Source organism: Fulmarus glacialis, unplaced genomic scaffold, assembly GCF_000690835.1.
Source record: "Fulmarus glacialis isolate BGI_N327 unplaced genomic scaffold, ASM69083v1 scaffold7638, whole genome shotgun sequence".
Taxonomy (NCBI): Eukaryota; Metazoa; Chordata; class Aves; order Procellariiformes; family Procellariidae; genus Fulmarus; species Fulmarus glacialis.
In genome coordinates this window covers 58,163-81,328 of record NW_009228871.1, presented here as the reverse complement: position 1 = coordinate 81,328, position 23,166 = coordinate 58,163, and the positions used below count along the sequence as shown (strand labels likewise).

The 23,166-nt window shown below is 36.6% G+C and overlaps 1 protein-coding gene across 1 annotated transcript in view; it reads left to right on the top strand.

Annotated features, from left to right (window-relative positions):
- Positions 1-276: 276 nt before the first annotated feature.
- ATP11A (ATPase, class VI, type 11A) overlaps positions 277-23,166 on the top strand; it is a gene marked incomplete at its 5' end in the record, with an annotated part of 63,998 nt that continues 41,108 nt past the window's right edge. Inside the window, 7 exons of the mRNA XM_009583629.1 lie at positions 277-399; positions 11,191-11,280; positions 12,396-12,476; positions 13,938-14,045; positions 18,477-18,605; positions 19,093-19,196; positions 21,949-21,999. Coding sequence (XP_009581924.1) covers positions 277-399; positions 11,191-11,280; positions 12,396-12,476; positions 13,938-14,045; positions 18,477-18,605; positions 19,093-19,196; positions 21,949-21,999 — 686 coding nt within the window. The remainder of the gene's footprint in view (positions 400-11,190; positions 11,281-12,395; positions 12,477-13,937; positions 14,046-18,476; positions 18,606-19,092; positions 19,197-21,948; positions 22,000-23,166) is intronic.

Genomic DNA, 23,166 nt, shown 5'->3' with positions numbered 1-23,166 from the left:
CAGGACAGTTTATAAAACTAAAATATCAGAATAGTAATTTTAATGGATTCCCTTTTATTGCCTTAAGGGAAAATGCAGTGCAATTAAGGCAGAGTTTTGACAATTGACTTAGTTTTATGAGTTTTAGTGGTCTTGAGATTATACAGAGAAGTGTGAGGGGTCACGCACTGATGGCCATGTATGTGTTGATGATCAGACACATGATCATCAGTGTGTGACTTATCTTACTGCAGAAATACTGAGTGAACTGACACGATGACTGTTTTTCCCCCGTAGTGTGCTGGAGAAGAGAATTGGGTGGACAGTCGGACTATTTATGTTGGGCATCGTGAACCACCTCCAGGCACTGAAGCATACATTCCACAGAGATTTCCAGATAACCGAATAGTCTCATCAAAGGTAGTAGTATTTTCTTTCATTCATTTACATAAATCAGCTTAAGTTACTCTTTGTGTGTTCATTTATTTCCTTCAAGATTTTCCTCCTATACTTCCTATTTCTCCTTTACCATGACTGGCAAAGATAAAATGAAGGTATCTCAAGTTTCTTCCACAAAAACCAATTGCCAAATTGCCTCTAACATGAACAGGAATGGAATGACCTCTCCAATGTTTACTATAGTACATAGTAAAGTCTTAGAGTGATACTGTGCTTTTCCACAAAGGAGTAGGAAAGCAATTTTAATTTGGGCAACCCTGGAGTAAAGAAAATCTTGCCAAGAAAGACAGCATTCTTTGTAATCTAAAGCAATACCTCAAAGTACTAGAAATAGTATGATCAATGTACATGTTCAACAAATGGAGCTATCTCCACAATAACAGTGCCATTCCCTTCAAAAGCTCATACTGACAAAACCCCATAGATATAATATTCTTTGTTATACATGTACAAGTGAATCATTCTTAAACTCTTGGTATTGTGATACATTTGTGCCCTTTAGAAACCTTCTGCTGTCCCTCACTTTAACTAGTAAATCTTTCCGTAAGCTTCAGCAGCTTTCTGCGAGCAGTTGGGTTGTTGGTACTTGCCACCTGTTTAGACTGACTGGTTTGCTTTAGCCAAAAGTTCGTACTGCAATGGCATGGAAAAGTGAACATTTGCAGCTTATTGTATGGCTAACACTCCAAGAAATTCAACTTTTTAATGTGCTTAGATTTGAATCTTTATGAGAACACACCTTCAACCTATTATGAAATAATGAATTCAAAAGAATAGCTCCTCTGCTGGGAAAATTTCCTTTTGAACAGTGGCTCAGATCGACAGACTCATTTTAGGAACCTTGTGATCTCAAGGAACTGAGTGCTGACCTTCGTGGATCTGAACACTTGCCATCCATTAATATAATGGCAAAACTGTAATAAACCCCACACTTCTCTCAAACTGTGTCTCATTTCTTATGTGAAATTTTGTGTTTTACTATCTTCACTACTATTTTTACTCCCTCCTTTCTGTGCTTCATTCAACGACAGTGTAATAACAAACAGCATAGTATGTAGGCATCTTTAATTAGATAGAATATTAGAAGGGTAATGCAGTAAATAATCCAGATGGAATACAGTCAAACTAGTACAGTGGGAAATCCTGTGCTCTACACATTAATTTATATCGCCTTTTGGATTATTGAAGATAATCAAATTTTATACAAATCTTTGTACTCCTGTGACACTTTTCTTATTTTTCGTCTTGTACATCTCATCTGGGACATATGTAAATAAAGCCATTGAAGTTACTGCTGATGCTTTTTGAAATAAAAACATCCTACTTGACTCTGCAAGATGTTTGACATCTTTTTGTGATGATAAAATTAGTGGAAGTTTCAAGTTACCGTGCTTTGCAGAGTGAGATTTTTAAGTATGACTTAAACCTGGATTGAACTGAGGATCCCTGCCAGCAATTAGTAAATATGTATGATTTCAACTAGTTCAGGACAGAGATTTCACTATGTTTTTATTTGGATATAAAGCATGTTTAGTGAAATGTTTTAAATATTTAACTCTTTAGTTGTGAACTGTGTCTGCAAACAGTTTTCCATAAACAAAAGATTATTAGTGGAAATAATTTCTTTATATATACAATGTTTCTGAAATTTTCTGTTTATTGATTAAACTTCTCACACTTAAAAAATAAAATCATATAAAGTCATCTTTGTGAAAGTAAATACAGTGGTGATATTTCAGGAGGGAACAGAGTTCACATAGATGCTTTATAATATTGAACAGTTCCTTAGACTGCTGAAAGCTCTGTTTTATGACAGTTGTCTTTATATGAGAACTTTCCATGCTGTCTTGCCTGTGCTGTCCCTTTCAAGTAAACTCCATTATTCACATGCTCCATCCCGAACAGCCTGGGTAAAGCACCATCGTGACTTGACTTGCATTCATTCTGGTTGTGTAAGCTAGCTAGCTCTTAACCTTTCACTCTGTCCTTGTCACTTGCTCCCTTATGAACACTACCACAGCTTAAGAAACACAGACGTAAGCTTCCTGAAAAATATTCAAATGTACAAAATTAAGATGGGAAATCCATAATTGTTAGAGTAAAATACATGCACGCAAGCAGACTGTATAATGTTGCCTCAACCGTGAAGGATACTTCCTTCATCTTTCATGAGTAAGACAGACAGTAACTTTCAGCTGTGCTTTTATAGGTCTTTAATGCTTAGATAAGAAAGTATGTGATTGCTCTTCAAGGATGAGGAACTCTGAACTTCCAAGTACAGATTTTACCAATTTAAGACAAACTGAATTTCTAAAACGGGTAGTTTAAAACCATGAGGAAACCTCATCAATTAGACTATCTGAATGCTGCTATACTAATAAATGCCCTGTCATAAAGCCCTGGAAAAAAGACAGCAGCTTGAAATAACGAGGAAGGTCTAAGGTTCATGTTATTTCCTTTCAAAGGTAAACTTTACTGTGCTTCACCAGAGGTTTCCTGGTGTCAGCAAGATGATAATTTGATTCCAGCACAGAGGGATATTTCTTGTATATTGCAGTGTCACTGTGGAATGTGGTTAATGTTCTGTCTGCTTAATGACATATTCCTGGTGGTGAAAAATGATACCTAGACAGACCTTGGCCAGACAAAAATGCTCTTTTTATTTGATGTGTTGATTCAATTAGGATTTTAACAATGCATTACAAAAAGGCTGTGTTGAAATAATAAAAGGCAAAAACTTACGTCTTTTGGATTGTGCATGCAGTTTGCTTATGTTCTAGAGGTAGTGACGTTAGTAAGATGGATCCTTATGTTGATCTAACTTTTAGCTACTTCAGCTGCCTAGGGTGTTAGCCTTTAAAGTAGCTGTTGTGTGCCCTTGATTGAATTTATCATATGACAGTGATGCAGCATGACAAAATATCAGCTAGTAGAAAATCCTAATGTTTCAAATGAGAAGAAAAAAAAAGTAATTGAATTGGCAGGGAGGTTGCTTGCTTTTTTTTTTCTTTAAAAATTATTCACATTTTGAAATTATTTACTGGTTAGTAGAACTGCTATGTCAAGGGAAGTAAGTTAAACTATGCAGCAGTAGCAGTTAACAAACTTGGTGGGAAACAACTTTTTTGTTTCTGAAACAGGATAATAAAAGGCTTTTATTTTTTTAAAGACTGATAAATTACAAAACAACTTTTTAATATGAAACTTCCTTAAGGTCCAAGCTCCATATTTTTGTGCTGGGAGTATCCCAATCAGTATGCTAAACAGAGTATCTGTACATGCATAGTAGTATGTGGATATGCCTGACCAGCTAAGAATGGCTGAAGGTCCATCTGGCTCAGTATGTTGTCACCAGCAGTAAATGCCTAGGGAAGAATGCAAGAACAAGTAAGCATAGTGATACGTCCCCTGAATACTCTTAGTATTTGGTGATCTGTGACTTGCCATTTGTGAGCCAAAAGTGATGATTTTGTATTTAATAAGTCTTTAATGAATTTATCCTCTGTGAATTTCCTCAATGCTTTTTGAGCCCATGTAAATTTTCAGAATACATAGTTAAGGCACAGTTAAACTGTAGAAATGTTTGCCAAAAGAAACTATGAATCTTCATTTTGAAACTCCTACTTGCTAATTTCAGTTCATGTTCCAAGTCCTTGAATCTGAGAACAATGGTTATCCCCTGTTTATTTTCTTGATTCTGTTAGTGATATTCCACCATATTCCTTTCCAAGCTAAATAACCTTAGTCTGTTCAATAATGGCTTGTGTGGAAGCTTGTTCATACCTTTGCTCAGATTGGTCTGTACCTTTTTCCCAAGCCAGCTGTAGAGTTTTTAAGATGGAGAAATGCACAGAGCATTCAATGTGTAGGCTAACTATGGATTTATACAGTGGCATAATGACTTTTTTAGTTCTTTATTCATTTGTTAATATTTTCTAACATTCAAATTCCTTTTCCTGGTATCTTTATAGAACGCTACGCTTCAAGGATCTCAGTCATTTGTAGACAAAGTAGGGATTTGCATCTCCTGTTCTAGCTGAATCAATGAACTGAATTCTAATTGAATTTGTACATCTGTCTCTTGAACAGAGGGGAAAGTCTTACAGAAAATAAAATCTTTTTGAGGCAACAGTATGGAGTTCTGTAAGAACATGTTTAATTACAGCTGCTTACTGCTTTTGACAGGCAACCTAGAGAATGAACCACAAGAAAGAACTAAACATTTCAGAGATGCTAGGGTAAAATAGCCTGTTGAATGAGAGATCAGAGACTTCCTGGCATGTCAGAGACCGCTGACAAACTTAGAAACCCCAGGAACATTCTGCAGGAGGGCTGATTGTTTTTTTGCATACCGCCCATAAAGAAAGCTGGGTTAGAGAGACTTACAAAGTCATTTATTCTTCTTTACAGTCTCTGGGTTATCAAACACAGTATTTTGCCTTGATGATCCTGTCTAGCTGCAAACTTTTAATGTCATCATTTCATAAAGAGAAATTTTTACAGCTACAAAAAACACTTGTGCCTGGGTCACTAACATAACTGGAAGCAGTGGGGCCTAAGCTCCCAGAAGATGATATTGAAGAGTAGCGGGATATGACTCATACGTGAAATGCAAGATTGAGTCTACAGTGGATGCAGAACTGTTACTTGAAGAATTTGCCCTAAAGTAAAGAGATTTCATTCAAGTTAACTTGTGATATGAAATTATGAAATGCTGACTTGTACTGTAGCTTTATTTCCTGTGTAGGTTCTTATAAAGAAGCAATAAGGTGAACTTAGATGGGAAGACAGTGCTATTATTAACTCCTGCTTTGCAATGCTGTACAACTATATTCATGGACCAGAAGTGCTCCCGGTTTTGTTTCACAAATAATACAATCTTCTGTTGTCTGCATGTTTCCTTGGGACTTGTCATCAAATACTGATCCAAACATTGATCTGTATGAGAATGGCCTGAAAAAATAAAGCTGCATGTTGAGAATCCTATAAATTGCAAGGGAAACTTTAGCTACCTTCAGTGCTAATCTGATTAATTGTGAGTCATCTCAATTGCAGTGACTAATAGTTCAATAAAGTTAAGTAATTCTGACACATTTCAGTGGATGGTGTTGAAATGTTCCTTTCTTTTAGCAGAAATTCATGCCCTTGTGCTATACCTCTTCCCTGCAGCACTCACTCTTAGCATCATTATAAAAACACAAAGACTGGGGGGGCTCTGATTTCTCATTTTGTTGCCACATTTAGAAGAAATGTTTAATACTGAAGCTTAAGGAAATATTAAAATGCCTCCACCAAGATGAGGCACTTGGAACCCAGAGGAGACCTAGGCTGTCCCACACCTCTCCAAGGTGATGCTTCCTAACTGGAAGGTTTGTCTGGCCTCTCTAGGGCCATGACATGGCAGTTTCAAGTTGAGGACTTCAAACACAGCCCTTAGCAATGACATTTGAAAGTCAAAAAAAACATCCAAAGCCCACAGTGGGAACAGGCATGGTCATGTGTTTGTGAAGCTGATAAATGTTTATGTGTAGCATGCCATGTGGTGATAGAGAGGATGGGTAGACACAAATGCATATGGGACAGGTAGCAATGCAGGGAATGTTGTGTGTGCCTTCTAGTGTGGACATACTGATCTGCTCTAAAAGCAGCTGTAACGTGGAGCTCCCAGATTGTGCCTAGGTAATCCACTGACTCACAGCCATACTGGCTGAAGCAGAAGGTCAGATCCAATGCTGCAAGGGTTAAATAGTCAGGTTTGCCCAGCCATGCCAAAGGGTGAGTGGGGCAGGAGCTGTTAGCGATGAAGAAGAGCGAAGGGGCTTGATTGGCAGTCAATCTCAAATGCTACTGAATCAATTGGACTCTCGCAGGTGCCAGCTCAGCGATAGTAATAGCTGTGATGGGGTGGGAATGCATGAGCGTGCAGTTCCCTTCCAGGCATGATAATACAGTTTCCTTCTGCGGACAACTGCCGGTGTCTAGAGAGAGCAAGGAAGAGCTGTTAGCTCTTGATGATCCTGCTCGGGGTGGGATTTCCAGGGCAAAGGTGCTCTGCAACCTCCCTCATGTTCCCAGGAGAAGCCATCTACCCTTCCCCCGACGCAGCCCAGGGTTGACAGCGATCTTCTGTTCTCTGCTGGTACTGCCCCAAACAGAGCTTTTAAGTTAAGTTTTTCATACCAGTATGGAGCCTGTATGCAGCAAGAGAGAAGTGGTGAAAGGAAGGAAAGAAGGCAGGTCCAAACCCAACACCAGAGAGGACAGGTGTAATTCCCCTCACTTTACATATGAGAAAGTGAAGCTCAGTTGCTCTCGCACACATACTCTCACTCTTTCTTCCCTTTTCTTAATGCTCTTCGTGACTTCTGTCTGTAGTCAGTCCTCCTTGCTGTAAGGTTTTTTTAAATTGTAATTAGATAATCTTCCAGATGCTGGGGGACACCTTTGTCAGAGGAGTTTCTGGAGATACAGACCCTATTTGATAAGATTGAGAGTTGCTGAAAAAAGACTACTAAAGATACGCTTCTTTGTCATAGAAATCCTGTTTTACCAGCAACTATTTTTAAGGAACCCTATGACAAAATCTGTATGCTTGTTCATTCAAATGTGTAGGCACCATTTGAATTGATTTCCCCAAATCACTATCATTTTTGCACTGTCTCTGAAGTGAACAGGTAGCTCTTAGTCACATACAAAAGCCCTACACGTAACAGAGCTTACCATGATCCATGTGATGTGAACCACCCCACATCACGTGGTGTGGAGAAACAGAGGTCTCTCCCTCAATGGAGTGATAAACTGCGCAGGTGGCATGCATGTTAGTACTTTCATTAAAATGTAGTTAATTGTGTATTTCTGTGTTCATTCCAAGTTGTCCTAAATGTTGCAAAGTGCTTTTCAAAATTTCACGCATATTACTATTCCAATTTTATTGAATCATATGTAAGCACAGAAGACTGAAGTTTTTTGCCTGAAGAAGTTAGAGAGTTGAGACTGATTTAATACATGGTAGATCATAGATCAGTTCTGCTACACACTTCCTGTGTGGTTATAAGCCAGCCACTTGAGATAGACAAGCCATACTCTGGACTCAGTTCTTAGGATTTCAGCTAATTATTGATGTCCTTTTTTCACACCCTTTACTATAGTTTTCTCTGCCAGTTCTCTGTTCTATTAGAATTTACAAATTGTGTTTTTTAAAAAAAAAAAAGTAACATTTTTAGAAATAAAACTAATTTTAAAGAAGTTGTCAAACTTCTGATAAGACCTTTTTCAGCTGTTCTGTTGAAGGGGGATAAATATATGTACATAATATATATAACATGTTTGTTATGTATTATTATATATAAAATGTTATATGCATATATATGTACATATACACACACATATACAGTCCAATTGTTAAGCTGGCAGCTTTAAGAATGTATTGTCCCTAGGTAACTGATAGATACTATACAAATCTGTATGTTAAAAATACTGAAATCACTACGGGCGTGTTCAAGTTTTGTGTACGTGTCTTGATCTGTTAAAAACATTGAAAAACTTGAAGAAACGACTGCAAGATTATTGTTCAGCTTTTATCTGTTCTTCCCTGAACTTACTATTCTCAAGATGGATTCTATTTTGCGGAAGGGATGAGAATCAGCACAGCAAGATTTCTACAAACCAGGGCTGAAGCAACATAGTAGATATTTTTGTCAGAATAATTTTAAGCATCTACAAGAAACATTAGAAAAGGTTGAGGGAAAGGAGTGAAACCAGAGCAGGTTGGAAGAGAGATGGTGACTGTTTAAAACAAATAAGCTGTAAGAAACTGAGGTGTTGACAGAACTCAATAATGCAATGTGGAGTGCTTTTTTCTTACAGCTCCAGCTTTTGAAGTCAAGTGATTACTTAAGAAACTCTCCTTTTACTTAAGAAAATATCTGCCTCTTAGGATGGAAGGAGAAGCTTGAAATGTGAGCCAAAATTCTGACATACAGATATCAAATGAAAAGATCAAAATACAGTGTTTTAAAAAATTAAACTATTGTTAAGAAGACACTATTTTATATTTTTGAATTCATGGGACTGGCTGTAACGAGGTGTTGGAGCTGGAAGCAACATGGCATTAGCAAAGAGGATGCAGGAATTGGTGAGATGGAGCAGGGGCATGAGCGGGAATGCTGTGGAGGTGCACATAAGTAGTCCAAGCACATGATTACAGAAATACACCAGCACTGCAGGTGCTGTTACGATTATAAATGGGAAGAAAATCTACTTGAATTATGCTGTTTTGACTCTAGACAGACTGATTTTACGGTTCCTTGCACAGTACTTCAGATGCATCTGTTCGCACAATGTGTTCATCTCTTGGATGAAGACCTAACTCTACTACTTGCTGACTGATGTATTACCTCCTGTATGCAAAAGGCATGTCTGGGCTCTGGCCTTTAAGTTTTTTGCAGCAACTGAAAAAGATCAATTAAGCCTTCCCCAAGTGAAAAGCTTTAAGTGCGTAACTATTTGGATAACCTTATTTTTTTCAAGTGATTTATAGTGAAAAAAGGTAGTTAAATATACCTAAGCTGCTTTTCAGAGTTTACAAAGAGCATGACTAGAAATTATCTGAAGAAGAGAGATGGTATTAACTCTCTATCTGGGCACAGTAATCAATGTATTTAATATCTTCATTTTTAATGTCTTTTCTTCAAAGATTTTTATTTTGTTCTTGCCTAACTATGGTAGAAAAACTGCCTTGAATGCAGTCATGAGATAAATCTTGTTCTGAGTGGCAGCCACTCTGTTGTTTATCCTGGCAGTAGTTATGGTGGTTAAACATTAATCATCCATTTGTAGATACTGCTCTGAGCTACTGATGGCTGGGCAGGGGGAAGTCTGTCTTGACATCTTAGTGGTCTGTCTTTCTTGGCTAAACTTCAAAAATTGTTACTTCTCCTTTGAAGAAGAATAGGCAGAATGATGTACTTTGTATATCTGAAACCCGGTGTAATAAAGTGTTGGAAGTCTGTCAGGTTGATTGAAAATAAAGTTTTAAGAAGTTCTCTGTGTTAAAGAAGCATCCATTTTAAGTAACACCTCTCAGCAGACAGAGATTCATAAAGAAATAAATGCACAAGATTAGAAAACAGATAATTTGGCTGATAATCGAAGTTAATGATGAAAACAAAAAATTATTATCAATAGAATATATTGTCACATATCACAACAGCAGCTTTGAATGATTGCGACTGTTGTGCAAGGAAAAATAATCAAGTCTAACCAGTTCTGTTTTGAAATTCCAAGATAAGTAGTTGGGTAGTGGGCAGTGCAAACAGCATTCCAGTCTGATGAAAAGTATTCTGATTGCACGATGAGAGCACTTGACTTTCCAGCTATTGCATGTATGCCTGTCTGAGTTTTGGCTTGCTCACAGGTGATTTAATATTGAGGTAACTATTAAGCAGGGTGTTTACTTAGGGCATATTTAGAATAGATACTCATTTTTGGCACATGGTAGAAAAAGAACATTTCATTCCTATGTCCTACACATGTCCAGGCTTTAAGCACAAACAAGTAAAAAGATGACTCTGCATAGTAGGGGTTTAATGTATAACTAAGGCATGCTTCTTGGGGATCCTTTTCATCTGCAGGTGGAATACAGGTATTTTTCTTCTAGAGCTCTGGCTGTCTTTGCTTTTGGGGCCAAATTTGGAAGATGTATAACTTATGGCGTAATTTGCACATCAGCAAGTATCGGTGCAATCCGCCAAGAAGATACAAGGCACATTTCTAGCAGAGCAAATAATTGGGAGAAGCTTCTTAGCCTGTCTCCTTTGAAATGAAAGTTACATTGGAGTTGTCATTTTTTAATGTGTCAAATGATAATTTGGATAACAAGATGATACAATGTTAGTTTTCTAAAGCCATTTTTCACACCTTTTCACACAGTTTTAGCTGACATTTTTACATGCATTCCAATAAGCAATCCTTGCAAATTTTTTTGGACCCACAGAATGATCTGTGTCAAAAGAGTGTATTTGAAACTGCTGCAGGGCAGAGGAAGGGACTAGGTGATATAAAGTCCTTTCTCACTTTTATATGATTTTTTTCCTTTGACGTTTTTTGCATTTTCTGTTTGCACTTTTATATACTGTTTGTTATGTCATTTTATTAAATTTTAGATAATTTGTAAGATCAGTAGAGAAATATGCAGCCATATACTCTTACTCTGTGCTATAGTTTATTTTGAGGAGTATGCTTGTGTCCAAACCAAGGAAGAGAAGGGGGGCTTGGACACCATTATTCGGTGAACTTGCTGTTACTGAATAGTTAACTCTCAGAGTGCCACCTACCTCCTCAAGTCATGTGTACAAAATGGAAGTGAATTGAAAGTGGTGTTAGAAGTGACTAGGAATTTTTAAAAATCCTTCGATTTAACTGAACTGTTTTATAACTAAATCTCTGAGTGAGTATTGTTGCTAGTTAAAAATTATTTCAGTTCCTAGTACCAAGATTATAGCAGCTCAGAAAATTCCTGAGGCAGTTGATATGATTCCAGGAATACATGACTGCCAATTTAAGATTCCATTTCAGTAAATAAATAATATTTAAATTTAAATTAAATAATATTTAAACAAAATAGCAGAAATACTACCACTTTTTGTTCAGTTTAATCTTGAATTGTGAATTATGAATTTCTTTGGTTTTGGAACGTAGAATGTGAATAATACTTCTCTCACAAACACTGATAATCTGTGCATTTGTTTTCAGTACACGTTTTGGAACTTTGTACCGAAAAATTTGTTTGAGCAATTCAGAAGAATAGCTAACTTCTATTTTCTCATAATTTTCCTTGTTCAGGTAAGCTATCCCCATTGTTTAATAAATTTCTGGCCTCTTCCTAAAAAAACAAGAAGTTGAAAAAGGTTTGAAAATCCACTGGTTTTGAAAACTGGGGAGGTAAATGGTTGAGCTTGGATAGCCTTTTACATTCATGATGTGACAAAAGAGTTTTGTTTCATTTCCAGTTTGTAAATGTGAATCTAACCTAAAGAGAAATTGACACCATCACTGGTTTGATGGCAAGACATCTCTTGATAAAACTGAAAAGAATGAGTGTCATTTTTTATTTTTATTTTGTAATAAACAAACATCCAAATCAGTAAAGCCATTGTTATAAATTATGTGGATGATAAACTTCTATTAGTTTTGCTAAATATTGTATTTTTTATAACAGAATGATGCCTTGGCAGAAATTTTTCAACTGTGCTGTCATTAAAGCCTGTAGAGAAACCAAAATATAGATGCTTATACAATGCTTGCTTAGAGTGGTACATAAATACTTGGGTTTGTAATTATTACGTCAGATAACTAGTTTGCTGCTTTCTAGGTGTCTTCATTCTGAATCTTTTGCTGTCGCTTAAATGTGTTAAACAATAAAAATCTTACTAAGTTAAGTGAAAAGCTGTATTACTTTGTACACCAGATTGTGCAGAAAGAAAAGCTATGCGGATTCCCAGAGCAGTTTCGGTATCTGAACTCCTTCTATGGAGTATACCTCTTTGAATATAATTGCAGAAGCCACAGCTCAGTATTTCAGGATTTATTCCTTGCATGCATAGGAACAGCTCTATTGTATAATATGTGAAAATAGCACTATGCTGATTTCTAGCACTGCTCAGTAATTTTGCCTCCAAAGCTGCAGCTTTCCAGCCTGGTACTTAAACCCTCGCAAGCAAATATTTTTACTAGGCATTAACGTCTGAATGTTAACGTGATCTAAGTATAGTATTGTATCTTACTATAGCATATAGTTATTTTTGAAATTTTGTATTAAAGTACTGTTCTTTTTAATTAAAGTTCCTTGGTGCATTGTAACATACTGCTGAAAAATTACTTGAAACGTCTTGCTTGAAAAATTGACTGCTTACATTCACAAAAATATAACTGGAAAATCTTTGTCCCTTTTGTTGCAGTTGATTATTGATACACCTACTAGTCCAGTTACAAGTGGACTCCCACTTTTATTTGTCATCACCGTAACAGCTATCAAACAGGTGAGTAGTTTAGTGAACAAAAGTATAACCAAAAAGAATGTTATTATTTGTTTTGCATTTCAATTTTCCCTGCCTTTTTGTTTTAGACTGTCTTAGGGCAATGCGTGAAGAATGATTGGGATGAACTTTGACGGAGTAATTTTATTTTTGTTTCTGTAGTTTAAGTAGAACTGGTTGCTACATTATGTTGTCTCACTAATTCAACACAATCTTCTAAATTACTTTATAATTTTGATATCCTTGTGTTCTAAGGAATCATTTACATTCTTGTATTTACTCAGCACACTTTGACTTTTATTTGTTTCTTTCTAAATAACTGTCTACATCCTATTATGCTTTTCCATAATGACTGAAAATTAATTTAATAAGAACTACAAAAGCTTATAAGATAAATCTGCTCTTACCTTTGGGATTTCCTTAGCCTTTACAGTATGAACAGATAATAAAAATTATTTTGGTTCAAGTCTTCAGTATATGTTGATTATACTCTGCAGTTCATAATGGTAGCTGCAGTGCTTTCTACAGTTCAGTATTGAACAGATATTATAGTATTCTCTCATTTTTAATGTGAAAATTAATCCATGAAATGGAAGTATTTTTTTGAAATCAGTTCTTGCCACATCATTGAGTATAAAAGTTCCTAATAAAAGTTCTTCTGTTGAAATAGAATTGCATAAGACATTGGCTTTTCAAATGTGCTCAAGAGAGTTAGATGTAGAAATGCTATGGAATACAAGTGATATTTTCCATGTCATAACCACTGGTGTCTTTGTCAGTCCCAATCTTTATCCCACGGCAGGACCTTTGAATGGAAAGTTGCAGATTCCCTGTCCTTTACTTTGTCTGTTTGTATAAAACACAAATTCACAGGATAATGGAGCAATCAAAATAGATTACTCTGCAAAGTCTCTTGAAACAAAATTCTTCAGGACTATATATATTGTATATAGGGTTAAAAAGTTAGACATAATTGTATGACAGTCAGCAAATATGGCCACCTTCAGTCATGTCGTGACTATCATCTTTCAATATGGAGTCCCAGTCTTCCAAAATATATTTTCTACACTTTTATCTTCTCAGCAACTGCTTCTATAAGTACTTTGCACTTACTCAAGAGTCAATAGAGCTCTATTGACTTCCTTAAGTGAGCAAGAGATGATCACTTAAATACCAGAAATTGTTCTACACGTTATAAACATCCCTATTCATCAAAACGTCTTCATTAAAATATGTGGTTTTGTTGACTAATTGTAACCATGAATGCTCTTTTTCATGTATGTCCAACATTACTATATTACTGATGTGTATCACAATTTCATTTGTTCTAGTGAGAATATTTTCTTTGTTTTTCCTTATCTTGGTCAAGGATAATTTTTGAATTTTTTGTTGCAAGCTAGAGCTGTTCTGTGTCTTTATAGCCAAATGTGCATCACTGTGTCATTCCATTTCATTGTTTTCTAGGGTTATGAAGATTGGCTTCGACATAAAGCTGACAATGCAATGAACCAATGCCCTGTTCATTTCATTCAACATGGTAAACTGGTTAGAAAGCAAAGCCGAAAATTAAGAGTAAGTAACTATGACTTAACAGATTTTAGGAGTCAGGGTTTACTTCACACTTCTTGTAAAACAAATTATACAGAAATCTAGTGTCATGATGTTGTAGCATTTATTATATTTAATGGAGATTAGACCTACAATATACTAATTTTTAATTTAATGCCTCTGAATAAAGTATTTTTAGATATGTTTCTGCTTTATCTTTGCTGTATTGACTCCTCTCATAACTGTTCCTTTCATTTTCCATTTTTTAACTTGGAATTTCACTCATGATTTGTCTTTTGTCTTTTCTCCGTTTTCGATCCTCTGTGGTTATCCACATTAATAATTTATTTAAGCCTGATTATGATAGTCAACACTACCAATTTGTCCTATGTATACAACACATATATATGCATACATATATATACACCACATTCAGAATACTTTCTTCATTACCCATCAAATCACAGCCTCTTCATTGGACTTCTGAATGCTGCTACATTCCCTTCCTGGTATTTTGAAGGTTATTTTCAGAAATTAATTTCTGCTGCTTCTTTTTTTTTCTTTTTTGTTAGGGGATTAACTTTTCATCATTATTCTCTTTAGAACTCAGCAAATTTGATAGATACTTGTTTGGAGTTTCCTTATTTCTAGTATCTTTGTTCGGGATATCTTTTTCTGCTCTGTCTTGTTTGGGCATAAATGGCTCTACAGTGTTCACAGCCTTTCTGCTGTGACCTTTCCTTTGAGTGTGATAGCTCCTGCGTAGGGCTTCATATGCTGAGTATTCCATATGTGTAACTAAACAGTTAAATATTCCAAATAATAATAATAAAGTACCACGTAATTGGAATTTGTATTCCATTAATTAATCTATTGCCCATATTTTTTCAATTTCTCTCCTATTCTTTGCCATTCAGAGATTGTATTTTGAGCAACTAAATGATAGGAGAACCAGGCATAGGAATAGTTGCATGGAAAGGGATATCTGTATGTATGGATAAATGGGTAAAATTCTCTGACCTGTATTATGCAAGAAAACAGGCTAGATTGTATAAAGGTAGATCCTTCTGCACCTAAAGCCTATGGACATTTGATTAAAGAAAGGAAAAAGAGAATTGCTAAAAGATGAGGTTTCTTTTTCACAGAATCACAGACTGGTTGAGGTTGGCAGGCATCTCTGGAGGTCATCTGGTCCAACCCCCCAGCTCATGCAGGGCCACTGAGAGCTGGTTGTCAAGACAGGTTTTGAATACCTCCAAGGAGGGAGACTCCACAATCTCCCTGGGCAAACTGTGCCAGTGCTCAGTCATCCTCACAGTGAAAATGAGATGGCCCCTCCCATGTTTCAGGTTGTGCCCGTTGCTTCTGGTCCTGTCACTGGGCACCACTGAAAAGAGCCTGGCTCCATCCTCTGCACCTTTAGCTGACACAGTGGCAAATGTTGTCAGAACACCTTTTAAATTTTATTAAGAAGATGCTCTTTGCTAGTATTTTTTTTTTTGTTTTTTTTTTTTTTTTTCATTTTATTCCTACCTCTTTTCTTTTGCAAATTGTTTAGATTATTAACTTCTGTTTTAATAGGCTGTTGTATTATAGATTGTTCCTGGCTTGCAGGGTGACTTGTATGCTGTGGCTTACAGAGAGGTAATCTTGCTGGATTAATTAATAAATAATAAGGATCATTCAACACTATGATCTGTGAAAATCAAAAGTAAGAGGACTCTTTTGTCTTTATGAGTTAGACCTAAAAACTCACTTTCTGAAACTTAAGTTTTAAGCTCCAGACCCAGTGGGCATTTTTTCTCATGCTTGTTCTTGTAGTGACACTTTACTATCAGAAGGGTTTTGTTCGCTAAACTGGCCTCCCAACTTTCTCTCTGGCCAGATTCAATGTTCTGAAGAATTCTGATTTTTCCTTTCAAGGCATCTGTAGAGGTGATTAAACTTCCAGTAATATTGCTGTGTTTTAGGTAGCTGCTAATTACATTAATGTTGTTTTCAGTGGTAAAGACAGCTAGTAAAATCAAAATAGTTACGTGGTGTTCTTACAGTTTGTTCTAGGAATAGGTGGATTCTCTGTCACCTAACAGTTTATTCAAGATAATTCCCTAACAGTGTTTTGTCTGGTTTTGGTAAAGTTCTCACTCTGAGGGCTTTATTATAATTTATCATGTCACCGTCTTTCATAATGAATGATGTTGTGGCAAAAAAGCAGGTTGTCGTGAAGATACATCTTGGAAGAATAAGGCAACTTGAGCAGTAGTCTGGTCCGTCAGGGCCCACTGCTCTTCGGGATGAAGGCCCTGTATTGTTCAGGCTGGCTCCAGCCAAGACATTCACTGCCTCCTGTTCCAAACCTACCCCTTCACTGTCTCACTACGTATCTTCACTTCCCTGGGTCTGCAGAATGGTACATGAGAAGTCATTTAATCAAAAGGAAATACATGCGGAAATTAATCCCTTCCTAAATTTGAATGGCCCAAAACTTTTTATTATTGGTTAAAAGTGCAGCTTCTTTTCCCTAGAAATGGGGATTATGCTGTTTTAATACGTCTCTAATTTTCATTCAGAGACTGAAAATTAGTAAACCATACAGCTCTACTGCTGCACTAGAAGTCGTGATTTTCAAAAAGACGCCATTGTTTACACAAAAGATGGAAAATTTCTTATTGAAGTTTCTGTTAATTTTCATACCTGATTGTTGCAGGTATGCTTAGCAACTTGCATTCTCCTATGCCATATGTACAATCTGCAATTTTTCATTGCTATTGGTTAAAAAAAAGCCTTTTTCATATCTACAAGAAGTTAAATCTCATTTATTATCATTGTTCTGGTTCTTCAATACATGTTAGTAAATCTTATCTAAACTGTCACAATTTTGTTATTAGATGTTACTATTGCTGATTGTTATCAGACTATTTTGCTTAACTAGAATTAGCTGACTCCTGCCAACTGCTAAGGATATTGGAATTTAGCTTTATAAGTTTTATCACGAGAACAATGATTAAGCTGAATCTTACGAGAATGAATTATGACATAAAAGTATATTGAACAGATGTTGAGCTACATGAAAAATTGCAAAAATTACGTATTTTGATAGGATTTTTATTGAAAATTTGGTATTCTTAAAACATGTAGTATATCTTTGCCATTTGTTCATTTTTTTTTTATATTCCTTTGTAAAAGATGACCTCCAAAAATGTATCAAAGGCTGTTTTTCTCAAGTGAATGGTTTACAGTAATATTTTGAATTTATAGTTTGTTGGCCGTTCTGTGACACTCTTTAACACGCTGTAAGATATTACCTATGTTTGCATGAATAAAAATTAATTTGCTCACCTTTAAACATGGATAAAAATAGGATGGACTTCTAGTCATAAATTCTGCTGAAAATGTATCCTATTTTCATTGGCAGACTTGGAATTCTTATTTTTTTCAGCTATCTCTAATTATAATATTTGGAGCTAGATGCTTATCCTCAAGAGCCAACAAGAGTGGCTCACATCTCCAGCTGTTTTTGAAACAATGTTTTGTTGTATTTACCCTTAAAACAAGGATAGTATCTTCCATCTCTCAAATAATGTTGCAAAACTTAATAAGACAGTACTTGCAAAGTGGTTATCCTGAGAGGATAACCTGTATCAGAAATAGCGTGGCCAGCAGGAGTAGGGAGGTGATCGTGCCCCTGTACTTGGCACTGGTGAGGCTGCACCTCGAATCCTGTGTTCAGTTTTGGGCCCCTCACTACAAGAAGGACATTGAGATGCTGGAGCGTGTCCAGAGAAGGGCAACGAAGCTGGTGAAGGGTCTGGAGAACAAGTCTTATGAGGAGCGGCTGAGGGAACTGGGACTGTTTAGCCTGGAGAAGAGGAGGCTGAGGGGAGACCTCATCGCGCTCTACCACTACCTGAAAGGAGGTTGTAGCGAGGTGGGGGTTGGTCTCTTCTCCCAAGTAACCAGCGATAGGACAAGAGGAAATGGCCTCAAGTTGCGCCAAGGGAGGTTTAGACTGGACATTAGGAAAAATTTCTTTACTGAAAGAGTGGTCAGGCCTTGGACCAGGCTGCCCAGGGAAGTGGTTGAGTCACCATCCCTGGAAGTATTTCAAAGACGTGTAGATGAGGAGCTTAGGGACATGGTTTAGTGGGCATGGTGGTGTTGGGTTGACGGTTGGGCTTGATGATCTTAGAGGTCTTTTCCAACCTTAATGATTCTATAATTCTATGATTCTATGAAAGGTAGTACACAGTAGACCTCAGTCATTCTACAAGGTGTAATTCAGTTTTTTAGAGATATTTCTGTAGTTCTTTACTCCTGTGGTAAAATCCTGGTGTAAATAAAAATTGATGAGTTTTCAAGATATTTGAGTGAACCTAGGTTTTGGTTTTGAAATCTGAAATTTGGGCTGCTACATAAATGATAAATGCATTTTATTTTGTTGTGTTTTTTCCCTAGGTTGGAGATATTGTAATGGTAAAAGAAGATGAAACATTCCCCTGTGACTTAATATTTCTATCAAGTAGTAGAGGAGACGGAACATGTTTTGTTACAACAGCTAGTTTGGACGGTGAATCCAGTCATAAAGTAATTAAATGTTCTACGTTTTCTTTTTAAGGCAAAGTTGCATTTAATTTTTTGCACAGATCACAATATGACTTCATGCTTATATGTGTAAGCAGATACACTAACTTGTGTAACTTACGTTTCTACCAGTTGACTTCATTTCTCTTGAAGTATCATTATTTTATGGAAGGTTTTGAAACATATTTATTTGTGATTTTTTCTGTGTCTAGTATAGGCATAGAGATTACAGAGATAATGCACAAACTTTTTTGTACTTAATTGCTTTCACGGTGACCTGATTTGTGAGTTCACTGCAAGTTACTTGCATATAATGTAAGAAGATGCCCAGTTAGGAGCATTTAAAGGTGCATCTTATTTGAACTATGAGCTCTCATGTAGAAGTTAGTAAATCTATTTCATGCTGAACTAGAGGTACATGTGCAGATTAATGTCTTGTATATCTGTCCTTACTTTTTTCATTTTATTTACACCTTTTTATTCATTCCAGACTTACTATGCTGTTCAAGATACAAAGGCGTTTCACAATGAACAAGAAATCGATGCACTACATGCTACCATTGAATGTGAACAACCTCAGCCTGACCTTTATAAGTAAGAAAATAATTCTGACCTGTTTCATTTAAGGTACCCTAGCAATAAATTATAAGAATATCATGATGAAAAGATACTGGCTGCATCTGGCTGGTTAGAGTGGGCCCCAGAGTGAGCCTGAAGTCAGGTTAGTCTTCCATCCATGCTCCTTTTCTGAGGTAGTTCACTGGTCTGCTCTAGGGCAGTGGTCTCCAAAGGGGGGTGCACAAGATGATCCATTGGGGTGCGTGACGAAAATTTTAGAACTTTTATTTATTTTTTTAATCTAAAAAATAAGAAAGAAATTAAGCTTTACTAATACTTAATATAGTTCTTGACACTGGCACCCTTACTCAGCCTGTATGTCAGAGAGTTCTCACACAGAGTTCCTGAGGAATCTCCAGGGGAAGAGAGGGTGTTCTACAACGCGGAGAGGTTGTCAGCGTGCCCGGTTAAGTGGATTTATGGATTATATTATCTAGTTTTAATTGAAGTAATCCTCACAAAATGGTCAAGTGGCTTAAAAAGAAACTGTGGATTGAAGATAATACTGACAATGCAAGCACAAGTGAACAACAATAAAATGGCAAACACTTCTACTCCTAGTATGAGCTCTTCATCAGCCACAGTACAAGGTAAAACCAATGCCAATCTAATCAGATCTGACAAGAAGTCGGCCAGAAAAAATGTAAATTTTCAAGGCTATTTGAAATACTGATTTACATCTGCTATTGTTAACGATGAATCTCACCCCACGTGCTTTGAGATATTAGCTAATGATAGTATGAAGCCATCATGATTAGCAAGACATTTAAAAACTAAGCATTCAGAACATGAAGAAAAACCTCTACAGTTTTTTAGCAATGTTTAAAGTCATGCGGCACCCAGTATTTTACGAAAGTACTGTACAAAATTTCACTAAACTTAATGATAAATCTTTAGAAGCCTCTTTTAAGGTTTCTTTCTTAATAGTGAAAAACAAAAAGCTCATACCATAGAGGAAACACTTGTTCTTCTTGCCGCAGTAAAAATAGCTGAAATAATACACAGAAAACAATATGGCAACAAACTAAAATGCACTCTTTTATCAGCAAATACTGTTGGAAGATACAGAGAAAACATTTCTTATTTCTGAGGTGTGGAAGTATCTCTTTTCCCTGATCTCAGTGACCAAGGAACTGGTCTAGAAATCTGCAAGAGAACAGATTCTTTAGAAAACTGATTCCATGAATGGCTTGATCCTTTTTTAAATGCCTGGCTCACAAAGTGAATGGTTAGAAGTTGAAGCTCACACTGTTATAGATGGTGGAATTTGTTGGGACAACTGTTGGCACATGAATAATGAGAATGCTTATTGGTAGACAGCTTCTACCTCTGCTAATTTTTACTTGGCACTTTACCTCTCAACAAACCACAGTGGCGAATCTTTCTTTCCAAAGGCACATGGTCATTTTACATTATGATGCATCATAACAAACTGTACAGTGTCTTTAGATGTGGCTCTACGGTGTTGTATATTCTCTCAGTAGCCAGGTCACCACTCCTCTGAGCCTGAGAGGTTCCCTTTCAGGGTAACAGACCCACCAGCTCCCCACAGTTTCCTCTGCCATCCGGAATGCTGATGTCGGGCTTAATCCCTTTTGATTTGAGGTTACCCACTTGGGTATTGCAAATACAGTGTACTGGGTCTGGCTGGAATGGAGTAAATTTTCTTCATAGCAGCCCATGTGGTGTAGTGGTTTTGATTTGTGACTAAAACAGTGTGAATAACACACCAGTGTTTTAACTGTGGCTGAAAAGTGCTTGCACCGTGTCAAGGCTTTCTCTGTTTCTCACTCTGCCCCTCCAGCAAGTAGGCTGGGAGTGGACACAACCAGGATGTCTGACTTCAGTTGACCAGATGAATATTCCGTGCCATATAATGTCATGCTCAGCAATAAAACTGGGGGGGTAATCTTTCCAAAGTAGCTGTTGCTTGGAGACTGGCTGGGCACCAGTCTGCTTATGGGAGGTGGTGAGTGGTTGCCTTTGCATCACTTGGTTTTTTTCCTTCACTTATTAAACTGTCATTATCTCGCTTCTTGACCAACAAGTTTTCTCGCATTTGTTCTTCCGATTCTCTCCCCTATCCTGCTGGGGAGGGAACGAGCGAGAGGCTAGTGGGTGCTTAGTTGCTATCCAGGGTCAACCACCACATACGGATAAAATGTACTTAGAGATATTCAGAGGGAGAATTGCTTATTGGCTTTATGCTTTTGTTTTGTTTTGTTTTTAACAAGTTGTAGCTTTTAGGTTTTGTAAAGGATAGTAATTACCTCGTGTAGTTTAGGGAATAAGATTTCTTGTTATTTCTTGCTAATGGGTCTACTTAGAAGATTTGTTCCTAATTTTATAATCTCATATCTTTTTATATGCAAACTTTGCATTGACTTACTGTTCTGTGTATTTTTGTATTTACATGTTTTAAATATAACCATATGATCTCTATGTTCTTGTTTATGTACTGGATAATCAGAGCGCGTTCAATTGGAAATGGCTTACTGTAATATTTTCTAGAAAATATTTCTCAAATAATCTATTCGCACATATATGTTTAAAAATCAGAGTAATTCGCTTTGGTTTTAAATATGTATGTGTGGTATATATATCTGTATATAGAGAGAATTATACGTCCTTGTAATGTACATTAAAAAACCTGAAATATTGGGACATATATGCGTAAGAATACACAAATTAGCAGTGTTGCTAAACTGCTGGTATATTTCCCTTGCAGATTTGTTGGTCGAATAAATGTTTACCATGATAGGAATGAGCCTACTGCAAGGTAGGGAAAATCCAGAGTTTCTACGCATTTAAACATTTTCAGGGTTGAATGAACATCAATAATGAGAATTACCTTTGGTTCACCAACATTGTGCTGCCTTGTCTTATTGATAGAATATTTTTCTCTTAGAAGTTTCCAGACTGTTACTTCATATATCATAAATATTTCATCTTTTAATCAGATAGATTTCTCTTATTTTATATTTTTATGTCTTTATTCAACTTCAATTTTTATTTGACATGTATTTAGTTTGTAAATGATGCTGATAGGATTTTGACAGTACTTGTACAATACTGCCCCATTAGCATGGGGTCTTGGTAGTGCACTAACCAATATGAATTGTCTATTTCCCTCATTTTTCTTCTTAGAAATTGAAGAATTGGAACTGCCAAAACAGTTTAGTTTTACTAAGGGTGTTTGTACATTTGTCTAAAATGTCCACAATGTTGTGTGTGTTCAGGAAGGCAACATCCAGGGAAATGCATTTTGATGTGGTGTAGGAGACAGCGATCTGTTACGCTGGGTCTGGCACCTAGAAGGGTCTCTGCCTCCTGTGCAAATAGGTTTCATCCTGAAGGGAGTGCAGTGCTTTCTGCTCAAGGAGCAGCCCAGGACATTCCTTGTCCAGCAGACAGAGAAGCAAAATGAAGCAGTACAAAAGAGGCACGAGTCTTCCTGTCTTTTCTGCCTAGGATCTTCTGTCTACCAGCAAGGAAGAGATTTGCTGACCTGATTTTGTTCAGGTCCTTGCCACAAAGAGGCAAAGCAATAGGAGAGAAAGGCTTCTCGCTCAGGTGATATCCTAGACCCCAGCATGTGGGAAGTTACTCCATTCTGGCTAAGTGCCTTCCTAACCTCAGCGTGTCTGTAGATACATGATTTTCTATCAGAGTCTGCTATGAAAACTGTCTTTTTTGCTTCTTTCACTTTAAAGATTCTTTTAACTAATAAAGTTGGTTGGAAATGAACTTGGGTGGGAGAGGAAAGGAAAATAAGCAGAAAATACCTTTTTAATCTCAACAGCAATAGATTGATCTGTGTATAACACATGAGAAGAAAATCTGTGGCATTAAGACTTGTATTCCTTGGACAGAACTATTAGAGCAATTGATTTTTTTTACCATATTGGGGTATAATGTCTTATAATCCAAATACTCATATAACATC